General features: G+C 39.6%; 1 protein-coding gene across 2 annotated transcripts in view; it reads right to left on the reverse strand.

Annotated features, from left to right (window-relative positions):
* Positions 1 to 17764, reverse strand: part of grik2 (glutamate receptor, ionotropic, kainate 2) — a 184411-nt gene that overhangs the window by 55424 nt on the left and 111223 nt on the right. For both annotated transcript variants that reach the window (XM_058648894.1, XM_058648895.1), the window contains exons 8-10: positions 13933 to 14076; positions 10352 to 10459; positions 5627 to 5740 (exon numbers count right to left, since the gene is read on the reverse strand). In XM_058648894.1, the coding sequence (XP_058504877.1) occupies positions 5627 to 5740; positions 10352 to 10459; positions 13933 to 14076 (366 nt within the window). The remainder of the gene's footprint in view (positions 1 to 5626; positions 5741 to 10351; positions 10460 to 13932; positions 14077 to 17764) is intronic.

Consider the following 17764-nt stretch of genomic DNA (forward strand, 5'->3'; position numbering starts at 1 on the left):
AGCATGTGAATGGGTATAATAGATGTCTGACAGTAAAAGCTGCACAAATGAGATAAAATAGCAAAACTGTAGTGTAAAGAAGCTTTAAGGGGTCATCAAGACAAGAGAAGTCCTACATAAAATACAGACCATTTATCAAAATGTGTTCCTATTATAATGTTGACTGTACATAGTGAGGTTGAGAAATTAAGGGACAGTGCTGCTTGTGTTTTAAATATAGCTTTAGCCTATTTTGTCTGAATTGACCCTTTTCACCAAGGTAACAGCGCAATCCTGTTCAGCCCATTTAAAGTATTAATTGAACTCTGTGTTTATTATTTGACCCATCTGCCTTGTTAACCAGTAAACAGCTGTTAGCTCTTATTGAACACAGATGCTATTGTGAGCCCCTTGGCAACTCAAGACCTTTCACCCTCTCTTAGCTGCGAAAGAATGTATCTCCCATAAACAGTAAATGAACATGTAGCAAAGACACATTTGACAAGGGCCTCCACAACTGAGCTTCACTGAGCAGATGTGATTTAACAATGTGGCACAACTGTAGAATAAATTAGAACAGGTCTGCTTTTCAAAAGAGATGTTGATGTTCTTTGTTGTCTATAATTACTGGCCAGTGACGTATTTCTGGCTTGAGGTGCAAGTTAGTTCGTCAGAAGAGAAAATTCAGTCAACAGTCAACTTCGGTACCCCTACTGTTTGGCCACTATTGTGTATTGGCGTATTGCGGTGATTCCCAATCGTGGTCATCAGGAACCCGTGCCCTGCATGTTTTAGATGTGTCCCTGCTCCAACACACCTGATTCAAATGAGTGGGTTGTGCAGAGCTTAATGACGAGCTGACTATTTAAATCAGGTGTGCTGGAGCAAGGAAACATCTAAAACATGCAGGGCAGGGGTCCCCAAGGACCAGGATTTGGGAAACACTGGTGTGTAGTAGCAATAAGAAAAGTGGGACTTCTCTTCACAGCTTGTGTTGTGTCGTAATAAACACACCTGCATGAAATACACATTAGATACCAATTTAATAATCATATGGTTTGTGGCTTGTACATTTTCCATTGTCAGTCACCCAACTGATGAAAGCTCTCCATTTAAAAGGCTATTGCTATCTTTTTTTTTTAACTGATTATGTATTTAAGAAATACATTGAAATAATAATTTTGAACCTGCAAAGCTAATGTGGCACCTGTATGAAAATGGAGCTCTACCTTCCAGCCGCCACAAAACCTAATGCTCTAGATCATTTTATCTTATTATATCTATACATTTTCTCACTATGACATAGTGCTATAGTATCGCCTTACAAAGACAAAGATTTTAATTCATGTGAGTTTAGTAAGTTAGTATTTTCCTATTGGAAAAAAATCTATTACAATGTGCTGCAAAGGGAGACTCATCCAGTCAGTGCCAAAATTCATTGTACTAATGGATATAGAGCAAAAAAAAAAAGTCTGTCTTCCATGAATAGTACTATGATCTGTTTAATGTCCCGCAGATGATCTGCTGATAGCAGCATTGGCTCCTGCAGACATATTAGAAAAATGAGATGCATTACACAGCACATAAACGCCATGATATGTAACACTAACAACATATGCTTGATATCTCCGGCATTTAGCTAAATGATGCTTTGCAATGCTTATTTGTCAGTATGATATATTGCAATTAATGTAATTGATTGTATGTATTCATTATTTCCACGAAATTTATCTCAGTTTGTCTTAAATGTGACACATTTTGGAAGGTCTACCAGCTACAGCAGCAGTTTGCATTTCGTCGTACGTCGTCCAAGAGCAGCCGCCGTGAATATCAGCAGCCGAATGGAAGTGAAAGTTGGTCTAAAAGCAGAGGTTATTTTATTTTTCTGCCAGACATTTTAATTAACAAGCCTCTTTTTTTGGTTGATTTCACATAGGCCTACTTCTGCTCACGGTGTGTAGAGAATGAATGAAATTGTTTGACAACACATCTTGTGCGTAGAAACAAAACCATGAATTAAAGTATTTTATAAAGAAGTGTATCCATAGCCTGGAATGTCTATTCCACTGGGAGCTCCCAACATCTGTTTTCTGGGTGACACTTTTCTTCATTACCATGAACACACATTATTTGTTTTGACTCAATAACACATACACTATCCTCATTCTGCTGTCTCTGATACAATAGTCAAACACATATTAGGTATTTCCTCTTGTTTGATTAAAAACCCCACATTTCTAATTTTAGGGAATTTTGCTGCACTAAAATGATTGTGTATTTGTTGTAAAGTGAATCTACTGATTGATTGAAATACATCTTGTTCTAATCTGAAAATACTGAGATGGACTTGTGTTTCTTTGCCAAATGGTCACTAGATCTTTATCCATAACCATATTATTTTTCTGCAAAAAAACATAAGCAAAGTATCTGCATCTGGGCACATGATGCAGTGAAGCAGTGCATCATTTGTTTCCTGAGGCACTGGCAGATTCTGCCACCCTGCTGCACCCTGTCACCAATTTACAGTGCACAGTATTGTTATAAAAGGCATTTGGCAGTGGGAGCTAATGGTCACCAAATCTAGCACTAATATTGCTGCTTGCAAAATAAAAATGAATCAAATATGATTGTACACAGCTACAGCTTTAAGCAGTTAAGACACTTTATGTCCACTGCATGCTGAATCAATATGAGATAGCATGTACTACGTATATGTCTTCACACAATTTGAATCAAAGTAACCCTGCGCATAATTAAAGAACTAGGTGCGAATGAACAACGACATAATATGTGAGTTGACCAAATTTTCATTAGAAAACAATGAAACCATGCTGTGCTCAATGTATAAAAATGTAAAATATAACCTTGCACCACACTGGTACAACTGATATTAAACCATTAAATATAGAGTTTAAGTGGAACCTCGTCAAAATGTATCCATACTGCTTTAATGATTTATTTTCTGTGGGTGAACTGAGTTTCCAAATAAGTGCAGGCAACACAAACAAAGCAAAGGGCAGCTCTGTGCTCTGTCTGAAACATTACTCGCTGTAGCTGCAGCTCCATTAGCCTAAAGGTACTTCATATCCACAGCAACGTTATTGTGACGTAAGTGACTTTTTAAGTAGATAAACTGTTGATAAGCCACGATCGCAACAGTAATTACATCATGTTTTATAGAACATAATCCCTGAGAAAATCGTGAGAAGCTGGATGAAAGTGTGCATCAATCAAGTGTAACAAACCTAATTATTGTCAGCCCTCTCCTCATTTCCTCGCTGCTCACAACCATCACACGTCTCCCCACGACTCAAGCATGATATGGCAATTACAGCGATGGAGAGTCTTTGCTAATAACTGCAATCCAATCACATCACAGCACGTGCGGAGGGAACGGAGGCCTGAGATAAATAATGACAACCCTCCATTTACTTGAAATTGTTATTTTTATGCTTGCCTCTTAAATAACAGGATCATAAATGGTTTTCTTTCAGCTTCTTCAAGTTTCTACTCCACTGTAATAAACTCTGTTGTTTGCAAGAGTATAGGAATGTTCATAGACAGCCTGTGAAGCACAAGAGGTCAGGTATATAAACAGATGACCAAGTATGTTATGGTGACAGGAGATTTAATTTCAATAGAACCATTTTGTTCATAATCTGTGCAAAGCAAAAAAGTGGCACTAATGTAGAGTGATTACAGCCTGTGACATTTTAGCAAAATGTGCTTATCAGCTTTCTTGTTGATGTTAGTTGAGAAAAGAAATCATATTCCTGCCATAGCTGTATGTTACAGAGACAAGTGTTAATTAGCTTTGCTCAGCATAAAGACTGAACGCTCTGTCCAATGTTGAAGAACATTCTCAATAACTCTCTAATTAACGTGGTACAGTACCTTTTTTACTGCGTTGAAAACTACACTTTGAAAGTTTATTGTTTGTTTACACCAAACGCAGGGCAAATCTATATAGTGAGGGAATATTCACCCATTCTGGAGGGAGGTTTCTTTTCCCCCAGTTCTGTTCCAGTCTCACTTTGCACTTTGCCTTTAGCGTGATTGCATCATTACATGCTGAAACTTTTGCCTGGTGAACAGCTGTGTTCAGTGGCTCCCTGGAGACTTTTAATGACTATGAGGCAGACAGAAGCTGCTCACAATCGCTTAGTTGATGGGTGAAAAACAGGGGTGAAAGAGAAGCCCACGGTTAAATTCTGTGGATTAATCCACAGTCTTGATGTGGCGGGGACTCAGAGACTCCTCTAAGCCATTTCTGACGAGCTTCAAGCCATGTTCTATCAAATATATAAAGTAAATAACATAAAACACGTTTTTTTTAATCATTTACCTCCTTGATTTTCAGTTGCATTACATTCCTGTCTAACCAGTCTTTATTGAATGTTTGAAAGACTTAATATTGGTCTGATTTGAATTGAGTCAGGTCCTAAAGGTGATACATGCATATGAACCCATTGATTTCAGAACTAACTGAACTGTGAGATACGCTTGAAAGATCTACACATGTCACATGTAATTATCGAAAACTGGTATTTATAATCAAATACAGAAACACAAATGTAATAGTGTTGGTGCAAGAATACAGATCTAAAAATACAGTTATTGCTGAATTACCAGTTTTTTTGGCACAACTGGTCAGAAAGATAGTGGTATAATATGCCTGATAAATTGTCTGGTGGTAGGGAGAGGGGTAAACCGTGAGATCTTATTGAACAATCAATCAGTCAATCTCCCTCGCCTAAGCCTTGTCCCACCAAATTGCAGTGCTCCATAGTTACAAAGTCAACTGGCAGTTTGGGATGGCGGTGCTTTGGGGTACTGTTACTTCAATTGATTTAGAGAGCAGCATCCCCAGCAAGTGCCCTTAAAGAAAGGGCATTTCAGGCAAAGCATTGAGGAATTCTTCAAAAGAAGAAGCTTAAAAATAATCACATCTTTGGTTGGAGTGTATTATGGCTGAGAGCTGTTCTAGCTGCCTATAATTGGTCCCCACATAAGGCACCATTACAATTTGATTTAACTTTAAACAGACATTTTAAAGCTATACTATTTCATTACACTTTGTCAGCCCAAATAGAAGAAGATAAGTAACAAAAAACAAATTGTCATTGAATATCAATGCATCAAATGAATCAAAATAATAGCCCTTATATCCATTTACCTTGCTGTATTCAGGGGCTATATTATGTTTAATACCAAGAATACCAATGACAGTGAGCAAATAGTAGCAACACATTTGACCAAACTGGAGATGATCGTAAGTGAAATTTCATGCAAATGCAGATGTGTCTGTTGTTAGTGTATGTTGTCAGAGAGAAAGAAAAATTGAGGGGGAGTGAATCTATGCACTATGCATGCAGCTGTAACATGGATCAAGGTTTTAGTTAAAAAGTAAGGTGTTGTCAGTCATAATATTGTGGTGATGGCCACGGGTCATTGAGAAAACGAAGCAGCCTCATCAGCTGCCGTCCTCATCCATAATGGTTCAGTTTTATTGTTGCCCACTCAGATTTTGAGCTTGGTAGGAATGTACAAACAAACATTAAAGCTGCTCAACATGGAAATAAAACAGAGAAACTGTAGCAACAGTTGTCAGCAACTATTTAGATGGATTCATGTAAAATGATATTACCAGTATGGTGGAGACAACAAGGGACCGATTGGATAAGGAATCAGAGACATTAGTCGTCTTCCCCTTCTGGTTGTCAGTCATGTTCAGGCCACTTGGAGGGTCCCAGGTACCGATCTGTAAAACCAGACACAATCTATTAGCTATAATGCTTATATCCTTTGAGGGTTGAATGTGGGCCGATCCCAGCTGACATTGGTTAATAGGCAGGTTACACAGTGGACAGGTCACTACTTCATCACAGGACGGACAAAAGGAGACAAAGAAGCACTCACATTCACACCTACAGGGATTTTAGAGTCACCAGGTAACCCGAGCATCAATGAAAGAAAACCTCTGTGAAAGAAAAGCTATATAAGACTAAGAGGCCATTACTAGACAGTAGATGTTAAATTGCTTTACTGATTTAGAGACATAAAGCTAGAGGTAAAGTCCAGATATATGGTTCATACAGAACAAAGTAAATGGCACGCTCACACCCAGAAAGACCAATGCATGTTTAGTGCAATTCATTTTCAATTCAATCTCATTCTAAGAAGAAAAACAGCAGCAATTTGGCAAGGTGAATGTTTGAAAATGAAAAAGAACTGCAGAAATATGACAGACAAGGGAATTAAATACAATGGTGAGATTTGGGGGATTACCGAACATTAGAGGGGATTATGTATCAGAGGTTCTGTAAATTTATGTGACTTTTGATTAGTCTTAGCAGGTTTCTTTGCATTTATCCATAGAGATAAATAATAGACAAGGATATCAATACTGTGCCTGGACAACTCTATCTGACCATGCAGTGCGTTCAGTGACAATGTTTTATATACACTCATATTATTCACATGGTGTAATTATGGCAGGGCAACACAACCACAGGAACAACAAACTGGTAAGTTTTGGGGAGAGCTTGTGATTTGGGTAATAAAAAGCCAAATTTGTCCATTAATTTATAATGGACAAAAAATACAACTATTCTGTATCAAGGACAATGAAACAAGACAACCAGCATTGGTGCTGGTCAAATTATTTTCAGGTGCAACCTGCTACCTTTTAGATGTTGCCCTGCTACAACACACCTGATTCAAATGAATAGGTCGTTATCAGGCTTTTGCAGAGCTTAATAACGAGCTGACATTCGAGTCAGGTGTGTTGGAGCAGGGCAACATCCAAAACATGCAGGGCACGAGGACCAGGACTGGGAAACACTGAAATAGTACAATACAATTTAGAGGTAATTGAACCAAGAACAAAATTGTGGGACTGATGTGTATTTATAACACCTTATACACCTTATAGTCAATACTCTTGTTTTGCCATTCACCACTTTACACCCATTCACTCACTGCTGGCACAACTGGGTGACCCCTCGGGGTCCAAGAGTGGAGAGCCACGCCAGTGAGCTGCACCTGATTTGATTACCACCTCAGATCAGATTAGATGAGATGACCCACTGAATTTAATCATTTTACCAAGTGGAGGAACATGGGCCATTTCAGGTTCAGTGTCTTGCCCAAGGACGTTTTGGCCGAAAGACCAGAGGAGCCAGGGATCATACTGCCGACCTTCGGATGAGCCACAGCCACCATTATGGTGTCTGTAATGGTTCTTGAGGCCCTTTAATACCAATTAATCATTCAGAATGCCACAGTTGACCAGAGTATTGCTGCTGACCATGATTGCTGTCACAGATTTACCATCTTGTAATGGCTTAGTATTGCTCAGTGTTACAAAGCAAATATTGCCTCCTTTTCAATTCATGACCATGAAAGGGATTTCAGTATTTTACTTCAGCATCATCTCCAGTCAAAATCTTAGATTGGCTGCATGAATGTGCTGTACAGTGACCTGCTGTGACTTAAACTATGACAGAAAATGGAGGCCTCAGCTTTCAGTGAGTGTATGCTGATCCTCAGGTAGGTTATTACCTACTTGTGTGTATCACTACAGAGGATGCGCTCAATTCTGGATACATAAAGAGAACAACCTGGATCACCCTGAGGACACAGTTGACAGCCATGTGAACCCTGGACAGTGTCAGAGGGCATTTTCTCCCAGAGTCCCACAGGGAATTATGTTAAAGATGATGTAGGATCTGGATCGGCCCTGTGGCCTCCTGGTAGAGGGGAGCATGCTGCTGAAGGAAAAAGGTAGAAGAGGATGGTAAAGCTTTTGGATATTTCCGCAAGGCCTGACCTGTCTGCCTTTCTTCAGCACCACTCTTTACACCAAAGCACCCTCCCCCCATAAAACCCCAGCGATGCCTTAAGCATCACTGGAAGGAACCACAAACACTTCAACCCACATCAGCCACACACTCCTCAGGGCACCTCTGATACCCTGCGTGAGGGGCCAAGATAGGCTTTATAATTGCAAATCAACTTTGTAATTCAGGCTTCATGAGGCTTGAGGGCTTCTGAAGGGTTTTTTATTAATCGAGTAAATTATTCATGGAGGTGCCGGCTCACACAGCACACAGCACCCAGGACAGGGGTCAGGAGCTGCTGAGAGGCAAGCACCAGTGAGGATGCTGAAGTGTGAAGAGTAAGCACTTGCATATGAGAATATTATTTGTATCAGCAGTGGTAGCAGCTTCTCTTTCTACTGATAATCTAATGAATTTCAAATTAAGTGCTGAACACTCGAGAGATACTGTTCCTAACTAGGGATGCACCGATATCACTTTTTTGAGTATGGATGTGAATACTTAACAATGTAATTACAATACCTACAATTACACGTTTACACCAAATCTCTTACACAACTCTGGTCAAAGTGGCTGCTGCATGAAACAAAATGCTGATATGTTTTGCATGTTTGTTTTATATTGGGGTTGATGTTTGTCCAATTTTAGTTTTGAGAAGCATTCATTGCTAACTCAATACAGACACAGATCAATGTGAAATACAGAAGTGCTACCCAAACTAAATAGTTGTGGAAACTGTTGATATTAATGATTGTGTGGAATTTCAGCAGTGCACCCCCTGAATAATGTTAGTGAGTCAACACAGCAAAGGAACAGCAGCATCACAGTTGCAAAATGAATGCAGGGAGAAGTGCAAAACGACATTTATAGCAATGTAATGCACCATCGTCCACCAAACCACTGAGTCATCCAATTAAAAAGATGCAGGGAATGTTCCTTGGAGGTCAATAGCAGGATAATTCTGCCTTTTGCCTAATGATCACTGTGATAATGTTACCAGAGTTGTAAAACCTTCACACAGTTTCATGATTCTGCATCTGGTAAGCCTCCATACTCATAGATTTGTTACATGAACTGAACAGACTTTTACCACTGCAGTAGTTCGATTTTTCTCTTGTTTTTAGTATACATGCCCCATAACTGCCAATTATTGTCATCTTTCTTTTATCCTGGAAAATCCCAGACTTTTCTTCATGTTTGCCCTTATTCCACTCGGAGATAAGAGAGAAAAAAGAAGAGAGTTCAGAGAAAAAAAACAAAAAAAAAACTGCTTGGGTTCCTGACAAGCTTTGAAAGTAGTCTGATTTTCTTCTACATTTGTTGTGTAACTCTGACTTTCTCTTTTGTTCTCCTCTGAATGGATGGTCGCAAATTCTTAAAAAGATATTTTTTTTATTCTGAAAATCACCAATGTTTTATCAAGAATCCCCTGCACACTTCAACATGACTCCTGACATGTTGTAATATAAGTATTGTGCTCTAATAAACACACATACTTCATTATTAACTTCATTTTATAAATGCATGATGAATGTTAAGAACTTTCTTAAGAACACATTTAAGAAAAAACCTCCTTCCAAAAAGGTAAAACAGTCCTTTGTACAACTAGCATATCTTTCATAAACATAAATAAAACATCTAAAGGATCGTGATATGGTGCACTGTGACACTGTAACCTATACCTCATCTGTGCCACACTGTCACCTCCGTTTGAATACATTGCTTTGGGGCTTTGGTATCACTGCTACATGCTCTGAAAAGTCGTGGAGCCATTTACATAAAAAGACAAACTGTTAGTGCCTGTAGATGATCTATGAGTAAGTTAAATCATCTCTGTTTGTCTGGGAAGGTATGTTGGATTTCACAAGACATTGATTCACCTTTATGATTAGGCAGCAGTAAACAACCAACCCTGAGTTCTGAGATCTAAAATCTAAAATCTATATTTGTGTCAACAGACTTTGGTCTGTTCTCTAAAAGCAAGGGAAAACAGTGAACATATTAATTAGGTAGTGAACTTTTAAGATGAAGTACAGTGGACTGTATTGGGTGTGCCTTTTGTTAATTGGCAAAAAAAAGGTCCATTGTCCCCCTATAGGAGCACTGAGCTTGTGCTGACCTGGTTTTCTCAGCACATAGAGAACTTATACAGAACACTATATAAGCACCTCATACACCCACACTTCAAATACTGTATATCAGTTTATCCATTTATGCTAAAAAAAATGTTTCATCACTGAATTCAAATAGAAAAATCAATATTAACCTTGAAGCTGGAGTGAGGACTGCAGCAGGTAAGTCATGCTTCTGCTTGATTGATACATTCTTTCCATTTATATATAGCTTTTATTCAGATTCCGTGCACAGGTTATTGTGACTCATGGACCTCCAGCATGGCTGTCAGAGAGCAAACCTCTCTATCCCTGAAGATGTGTTTGTTTGGTTGTTTGTGTGTGTCCATCTTACATGAATCACTTCACGACGAGCACAAACACTCACTCACTCACATATACAGACACACTAAAAACAACCTTCTCAAGTCCCTCCTCCTTCAGACTGATGACATCGAGGTCGAAGTCTGTCCTCAAACCGTTGGTCCGGTTGAAATTGATTCTCCCAGTCAGACCATCCCAGTGAGCCTAGATAGAGAAGTGGAGAGAGAGAGAGAGAGAGAGAGAATATCAGAGGAGATATTCAACAGTCAGTAAACCTCTGCTTTCAAAAATGCTTTTGGTGTCACTGTTTGAAGCAAAGCCGTCAAAGAGTGATGACACACTATATATTTTTTTTTTCCTTGTGTCACACAATGCTTCTGTTGGTACAGTCTTCCTTGGCATCAAGGTGCCTACACAGACACTGAGGCTGCATTTGTAACAGTGGGAAGGCAATTACCCAATCTTTACAGATATTTAGGGGTGTGATAGGATACAATGTAGCATGAAAGTGGCTCAGAGCAGTAAAGGCTTCTTCTTCCTCTCTCTCTTTCTCAGGCTCGGGAAATCATCAGAGAGCTGCATGGGAAGCCCAGGAACTTCAGGGCTTTTAGCTGGATGAGTGGGAGTCAGAGATTTGGAAGTTACTGACTCAGAAGAGTCAAGTGTGCAAGAAAGTATTTGTCATACACCTTTGACTCAGTGTCTGAATGTGCAGTATCTCTATTTATGCCAGTGCTGGTCATAGCTACATTGATATCTTACTCCAGCAGGGATTATCATATACTCAAATACTATCAATAGGCCAGGTCAGTTTATGAAAATGTCTCAGAGAAGATTGCAGATTCTCTAAAAAAAATGACCAGATGCAAATCTCAGACAGCCTAGAACTGGACCTAGGATTTGACATGTTAACACAAAGCACATCACGGAGCATAAGCTATGTGGGTAAAGATGCACTGATCTTGTGAACCAACACAACAATAACTCAAGTAAATCCAGCCGCCTTTAGCTAACTTGTGAAGACAACTATGACCTGGATGACTGAGAGTCTTCACCGACAGCACAAACATATCCTCATTGTTTTGCCGCAGGTTTGGGTGAGAACTGGTTTTATTTTTAGATTTACCAAACCTTTGAACGCCTTTATTCAAATAAAGAGTGTCTTTGTGCTGTGCGTTCATTTCACTCAAAATCACCAAGACATTTGGCTCTGTAGAAAAACACATTTTATTAAAAATTCTATTTTACCACAGACACAGTGCGACCTTGACTTTAAGGGGCTGACTTGAACAAGTCACAGTTCAATTCACAGTGCTGACTTTTTGTTTCTTGTGCCTAATAGCAAATCAGCTCCTGTTCAGTACACACCAGTGATCCTGTGGTTCAAGGGCTGGAAACTCAGAGGCAAGGTATTGGTCTAACAAAGCATTTTGACACAGATGCACTGAGTGTGATAGAAAATACAAAGGATTGCACTCCAGCGAGCAAAGTGGTTCTGAAATTGGGGTCAACTGACCTCCAGTGATTTACAAAGGTGTTCCAAAGTGACCCCGGTAAAATAAGAATATGGTGTTCAAATTACCCGTGTCTACTAAAGATGGCCATTATTAATGCAGGCTACAATGATCTTAGCTTTGACAATAACACTATTGCACCATGAGGTATACTGACACAGAAGGAAATGTTCACATCTGTATCAGTGGATGTGACTATAGAAGACGATAGACAAAGTCTATGGAAATGGATGCAGACTGTAATATAATGTGCATTCCACATTATCTAACGGCCAAGTAGGCTAATACATTTGTCTTATTCTTGCAGAGTTTGTCCTCTGGGGAGCATGATTCACTTATCAATGAAGATCATCAAAAAGAATGCTGACTTTCATAGAGATGTGCGAAAGTTGCATGGCATGATGCAATGGCAATAGAAAGCCACTTTTCAGGCAGACTATTCAAATACACTGTGAGGGGTTTCCTGCACTCATCCCCAAGTCCCACCATTGAGGATAACGGTGAGAAGGAGCTAAAACATCTCTTTGTGTTTGTCTATTTCAGAGAATGAAAAGCCAAGTTCATATCGAGTGGCAACCCACTGTGGTGTCAATCATTGGTTTGTGATCGGAGCCTAGAGTTAGTATTCTGACAAGTGTAGATTTGTTTTTTTGTTTTTTTTAAACCCAGTAGTGATGTGGACCTGTATGGAGGCTTATCCACTGCACATCCATCTACACCTGCAACCAGATGCGTAATAGATGGTATTAGCTGGCAAGCACACGGTTTCCCCAACCTAATACATCCTATGCTGTATCATCTGTTCTATTTGACTCTAAATCGGACCATAATTCACAAAATGTACATCATGCATTAAATAATAATGTTTAAAATAAGAAGAAGGTTCATTTCCAAACCATCATTTCCTGATGGCAGACACATCTGCTTCACTTTCAAGGCCCAGAGACCACGTCCATGTTTACAATGTAAGGTAAGTTCTGTTCAAATTGTCAATTGTCTTATCTTTAATACTGCATGTGGACGATGCATACAGGCAGGGGACACATTTTAGCTACACTAAGTTGAAACTATAGTAAATCATTCCTTCATGAGAGTAATACTGTTGAGTTTACCACAAATGGTAGGCTCCAAAATGATCATAAAGTTGCACCAACAAAAACTGAGCATTATAACTGCCATGAGCGTAGAATTTAATGCAAGATTACTGGATTAGTTTAAGCAAGGTTGCCAAGTGAGTGTACTGTATATCCTAGCTGAGATATGGAAATGCTCACTAAATGTGAAGTGTAATCACAATCAGAGCAAATGTATGCATATTCCATGTCTCAGAGACGACTGGCCATATTATCATATAAGTTCCTCTGTACAGCAAAGATAGTGTCGCAGAAGCCTGTGTAGGTGCTCATCATTCAGGATTAACACACAAGTGCCGCAAGTGACTTTTCTGCACTGAGCAAAACAGTGTCATCTCAGAAATGCTGGCAGTCTCCTGTGTGACTCTATAGGCTTAGAGATTTTCACGTCAGAGGACAAAGAGAGCGTAAAAGCAGCAAATGGAGAAGAGATAGAAAGAAGGGAAGGAACAAGGGGAGGGTCAGGGAAGAAACGATGAGATTTGCATGGTGACTGTGTGCTTAATATAGATACATCCAAATCTGTATGAGGGCCTCGAGCTTATCAATTCTCTTCCCATACGATTTAATGCTTAGCAGTCTTTTCATGATCGCTTCAAAAGAAAGAACAGAAGTTTAGAGAGCACTAAATATAGGTTTCCTAATGGCCAGCGTTTTCACAGATATAACACTGTGGATTAACAGTCACAGCTCCACAAATGCAGCAAACTGCAGTGTAAATATGTAAAACTCAGCTGGTTTTGTGTTTATGTATCTGCACGGCTGCTTAATGTGGAAATTCACAGAGTAAGCTCAACCTGGCACATTCAAACATGGAGTGCATGTATGTGTATGTGCAGACAAATGAGAATAAAACGACTTCCATATACATGAACGCACATATTAATAATTTAGTTTTATCTATATTTCCGTTCTTCTTGACCGCCTTAGTCTTATTTACTTTTCCATCGCTGTCTGCCTGCCTGGGCGCATGTGTTGAAGGTGCTGTGTGTGTGGAGGAGTTAGAGAGTGGGGAGCAGAAAGCATCTACCTCTTTGATGAGGGCCATGAAGCGGTTCCCAAAGCGCCACGGCTTGTGTCGGTTGCACTGTAATGAGCTGACAGTGATCTGCTGAGACTGCTGCACAGCCACGGCCACCACGTGCACGGCATCATACATCAGTGCGGCGTCCGTCTGCGAGCAGAGACAGAGGGTAGAGACAGAGCTTTATTAACATGGAATGCAGCACACGACATATCACTGAGGCCTGGCAGCATGTGGATGTGCACAGAATCAGAGGAATATCAATATTGTGATGGCTTAATCAAAGCCCCAGATCAAGACACATATTTATAGATCTGCATCTTTTCATTCTGTGGACAGGATGGACATGAATATTTGATGATTTTACTGTTGACATTTTATGCTCTGACGGTACAATAAAATTCCACATTGGACATGTGAATAAATAAATAAATCACAGTGGGTGATAAAACAAATCTAAAATAAGAACACAGTTTCAGTTGCAGTTTTTTAGACACTATACATTACTGACATTTTCAACAAGATTTTCAGATAATACATTTCTACACATCATTTTAAAAATAGATAGAGGGACAAACCAGTAATTTAGTTGTGTTGTTATCTTTCTATCCTGTTCTACAATAATAATAAATGTTGTTTGACTCGGAGCAAATCTTTCTAAAGCTTTTACATAATTGCAGTTGCTATTACCTTGCCTTGTATGACAGAAAATACTGCTACTCTACACTGTTGTTCATGAGACCTGCACGTAACGGCAGGAGAGAAGAGAGTTGTTCATTCTTCATAGAGCTGTAGGTACAACAAGGGAACTATACATGGCATTTCCTCAATTCCCTATATATTTAATTCAATAATAAAGGGTTATTTCCGTATGGTAATATTCCTCCAGCTATATGCCAATTATCAATTTATTTTTGATGTCATTTGATGGTCAGCAGTATTTTAAAAACACTAGTTTAACATCAGATAAAATAGCACTTTTGAACATACTTGTCCAAACGCAGCTCTAATTTGCAGAACAAATGGTGGCAGGCAACTCTTAAAAGCCTGCCAGAACACCTAATGCATGTTAGAAGTGAATTTAAAAATGGTTGTGGACCATGGTGGGTGAAATAATAGTGGCACTTTGCTTAAGAAATCCATGACTGTAATGCATAATCCATGATTGTAATGCTGAATGCACAATGAGAGTGTTTTCAGCCTTGGCTGAAGTTATATGGATGATGGATGTAGACATTAACAGTGAAATTAAACCACTTTAAAAACCACAAAGTGAAAGAACAACCTTTTGTTCTCCCTGTCAATTAAAATATGCTGTCAATAATATTCTCATTTAATACAGCGACAAGAGACAGTCCAAGCAAATTAAATAAACCGCAAACAAAAGGCTCCCAAGCTTGATATGCACAGACACCCCATCCCAGCCTGATTCTCTGCCTGTACATATCTTTATGTAATGAAGTCTTGACAGGAAGCAGTCAGTCCAGAGAGAGGAGTGTCACTGAAACTACAAGTGTCAGTCATCCATGCTTCAGGAGAGAAGGCCATAATTCTGCAGTTCATCAAAAAAGAACGAAAGAAAATCTAATTAGTGTTTGTCTCGCTTGATTGAAAAGCAATCAAAACAGCTCTCCATAGTTGTTGCATGGAAATCACGTCCTAGGGTGGTTTGGAAAGCATTGTCCTGCATGCACGGAAAACGGAAAAAGGAAAAAAAATAATGATCGTTGAACCTGCTGTTTTTCCCCATTCCAGCTCTGACTGAGCACCATAAGGCTGTGGCTGAAGAGGCCTGTTTTGTTATAATAGCCTGGAAAAGACACTCCAGTGGCTATTTGCCATGTGTCAGTGTGTGTGTGTGTGTGTGTGTGTTTAGCTGTATCTATATGCATGGGAGATGGCCAAAGATGTTTCAAAATCAGTCACTGTCAGTAAGTATGCCTTGTTGAAATTCAGACTGGCTATGGGTGTGTGTGTGTGTGTGTGTGTGTGCGTGTGTGTGTGTGTGTGTGTGTGTGTGTGCCTGCAGGAGTGAGAGGTATTAATAATCAGAGGTGTTGAAGTACAGGGACTGTGAATATTTTTGCAATGTGGCTCTAACCTGGAAGCTGTACAGCATTCTTGTATGTCTGGAGATGGACCAATAAGTGGCTCTTATTTTGGTGATACAGGTGTCAACCACTGCCAAATAGTGACAAACCATTAGGCATCCCACCATGACAAAACCAACTGGTTTGTGAACTGCCATTTTGAAGCATTGGGTTTAGTTGTTTGGCCAGCAACATCTCGTCTTTTGAAGGCAGCTCATGTTTTATGTAGCCACTTCCTGTACATGCCTTTTATATTTTTATTTTATTTCACGCATGTTGAATTGTTTTGCTGTTGCTACGCGAACAGCCATGTTGCCCAGAAAAAGCTGAATTAACCTGGTGACTATACTGATACAAATAAATTAGCCTTGCTTAAGCAGGCTTTAACACCTGCTTCCACAATGACTGCAGTCCAACAGTACTTTGTGTGTCTGGGTGAAACAGGTTTGGGGTGACGGCCTGCTTCACAGCAGCCAGTCTTTCCCTCAGTGGTGATGGCAGGCGCTGCAGGTCTATGATGTTCACACTATCATTATAAACCACACAAGCCCGCAGGGACCTCATAATAGCAATGCGACACCCTGTCAGTCAATCACGGCACCAATGCTGTGAGCAGAGGGAGCCACAGCAGGATCTTTTGGGACAACTAGACGTGAACCTCTTTCACCTACACTGGTGAGACACGGCTGGCACTGCTTCGCCTCACGACGACAATGATGTGGAACGTTCAACAAAAGGCTAAGCTGACAAAAAGATGTGCCACACAAAGCATTCCAATCAATCTGATGTAAAAAAGTAAGACAGTACTGCATGACTTAAATACACTCTTAATTAAAATGAGCAGTCAAAATGTTCAGTGGTGTGCCAGAGTAAATGGAGATGAGCATGAGGCCTGATGGAGGAGTTTCTGGCAGCAGAGATTTGTGTGCCTCTCTCCGTCTCCCTGGTGCAAGCCTCACAAGTACCCGTCAGGCAGACTCGCAAATGATTTAGCAACACCGACACTTCACTCTATAAACATCTCATTAAAATCAATTATGTCACTCCTGAATGAAATTAAAGCTAAACGCTTTAAAAGCAGCTTTTCCCTTGTGTCAGCCAATATGAACATTACCCCTGATGCAGTCTATTTTTCCAGCTCATTGTTGCCGCCTTTCTCTCTCCCGTACACACACACACATGCTCCAAACCAGCTCATCAAGATTGCCATGGAAACAAAATGGTAAGAAAAAGCTTTCACACGGACTGGCTATTATTTTGTAAATTCTATCTAATTGAGCTAACTAGACAATTAAGGTTCACAACCAGATTTTATAAAGAGTGATAAAGCCACCGTCCTGCCTCTGATCTCACAATTGAAATCAAGTTCACAACATTCTATTCCATTTGATTTCCTTTTTTTTTTTTATCTGGAGCATTTCCATGCCCCTTTGTTGCTTGTTCTTTTCTCTGTCACACATCATTCACATGTATCATATCAGCTCATATTCTCTAGTATCAACATGACTTTTCAATAAATGACTTCCTTTTATATAATACATTTGTAGGAAGATTTGTTGATTGGACTGCCGCACTAACTTCACTGAGAGATGAAGCAAATCAAAAAATCTTTTTTTTATTACTGAACCTCCATTACCAATAATCTGAGTGTTTCAAATAAAACAATACCATCATTTTATTCATTAAACTCATGATTGTTTTATCAGAGTTAAGAGATGAAGATAACTTTATAGCCCCTATAAAGTTGA

The sequence above is a fragment of the Solea solea genome, chromosome 13 (genome assembly GCF_958295425.1).
Source record: "Solea solea chromosome 13, fSolSol10.1, whole genome shotgun sequence".
NCBI lineage: Eukaryota > Metazoa > Chordata > Actinopteri > Pleuronectiformes > Soleidae > Solea > Solea solea.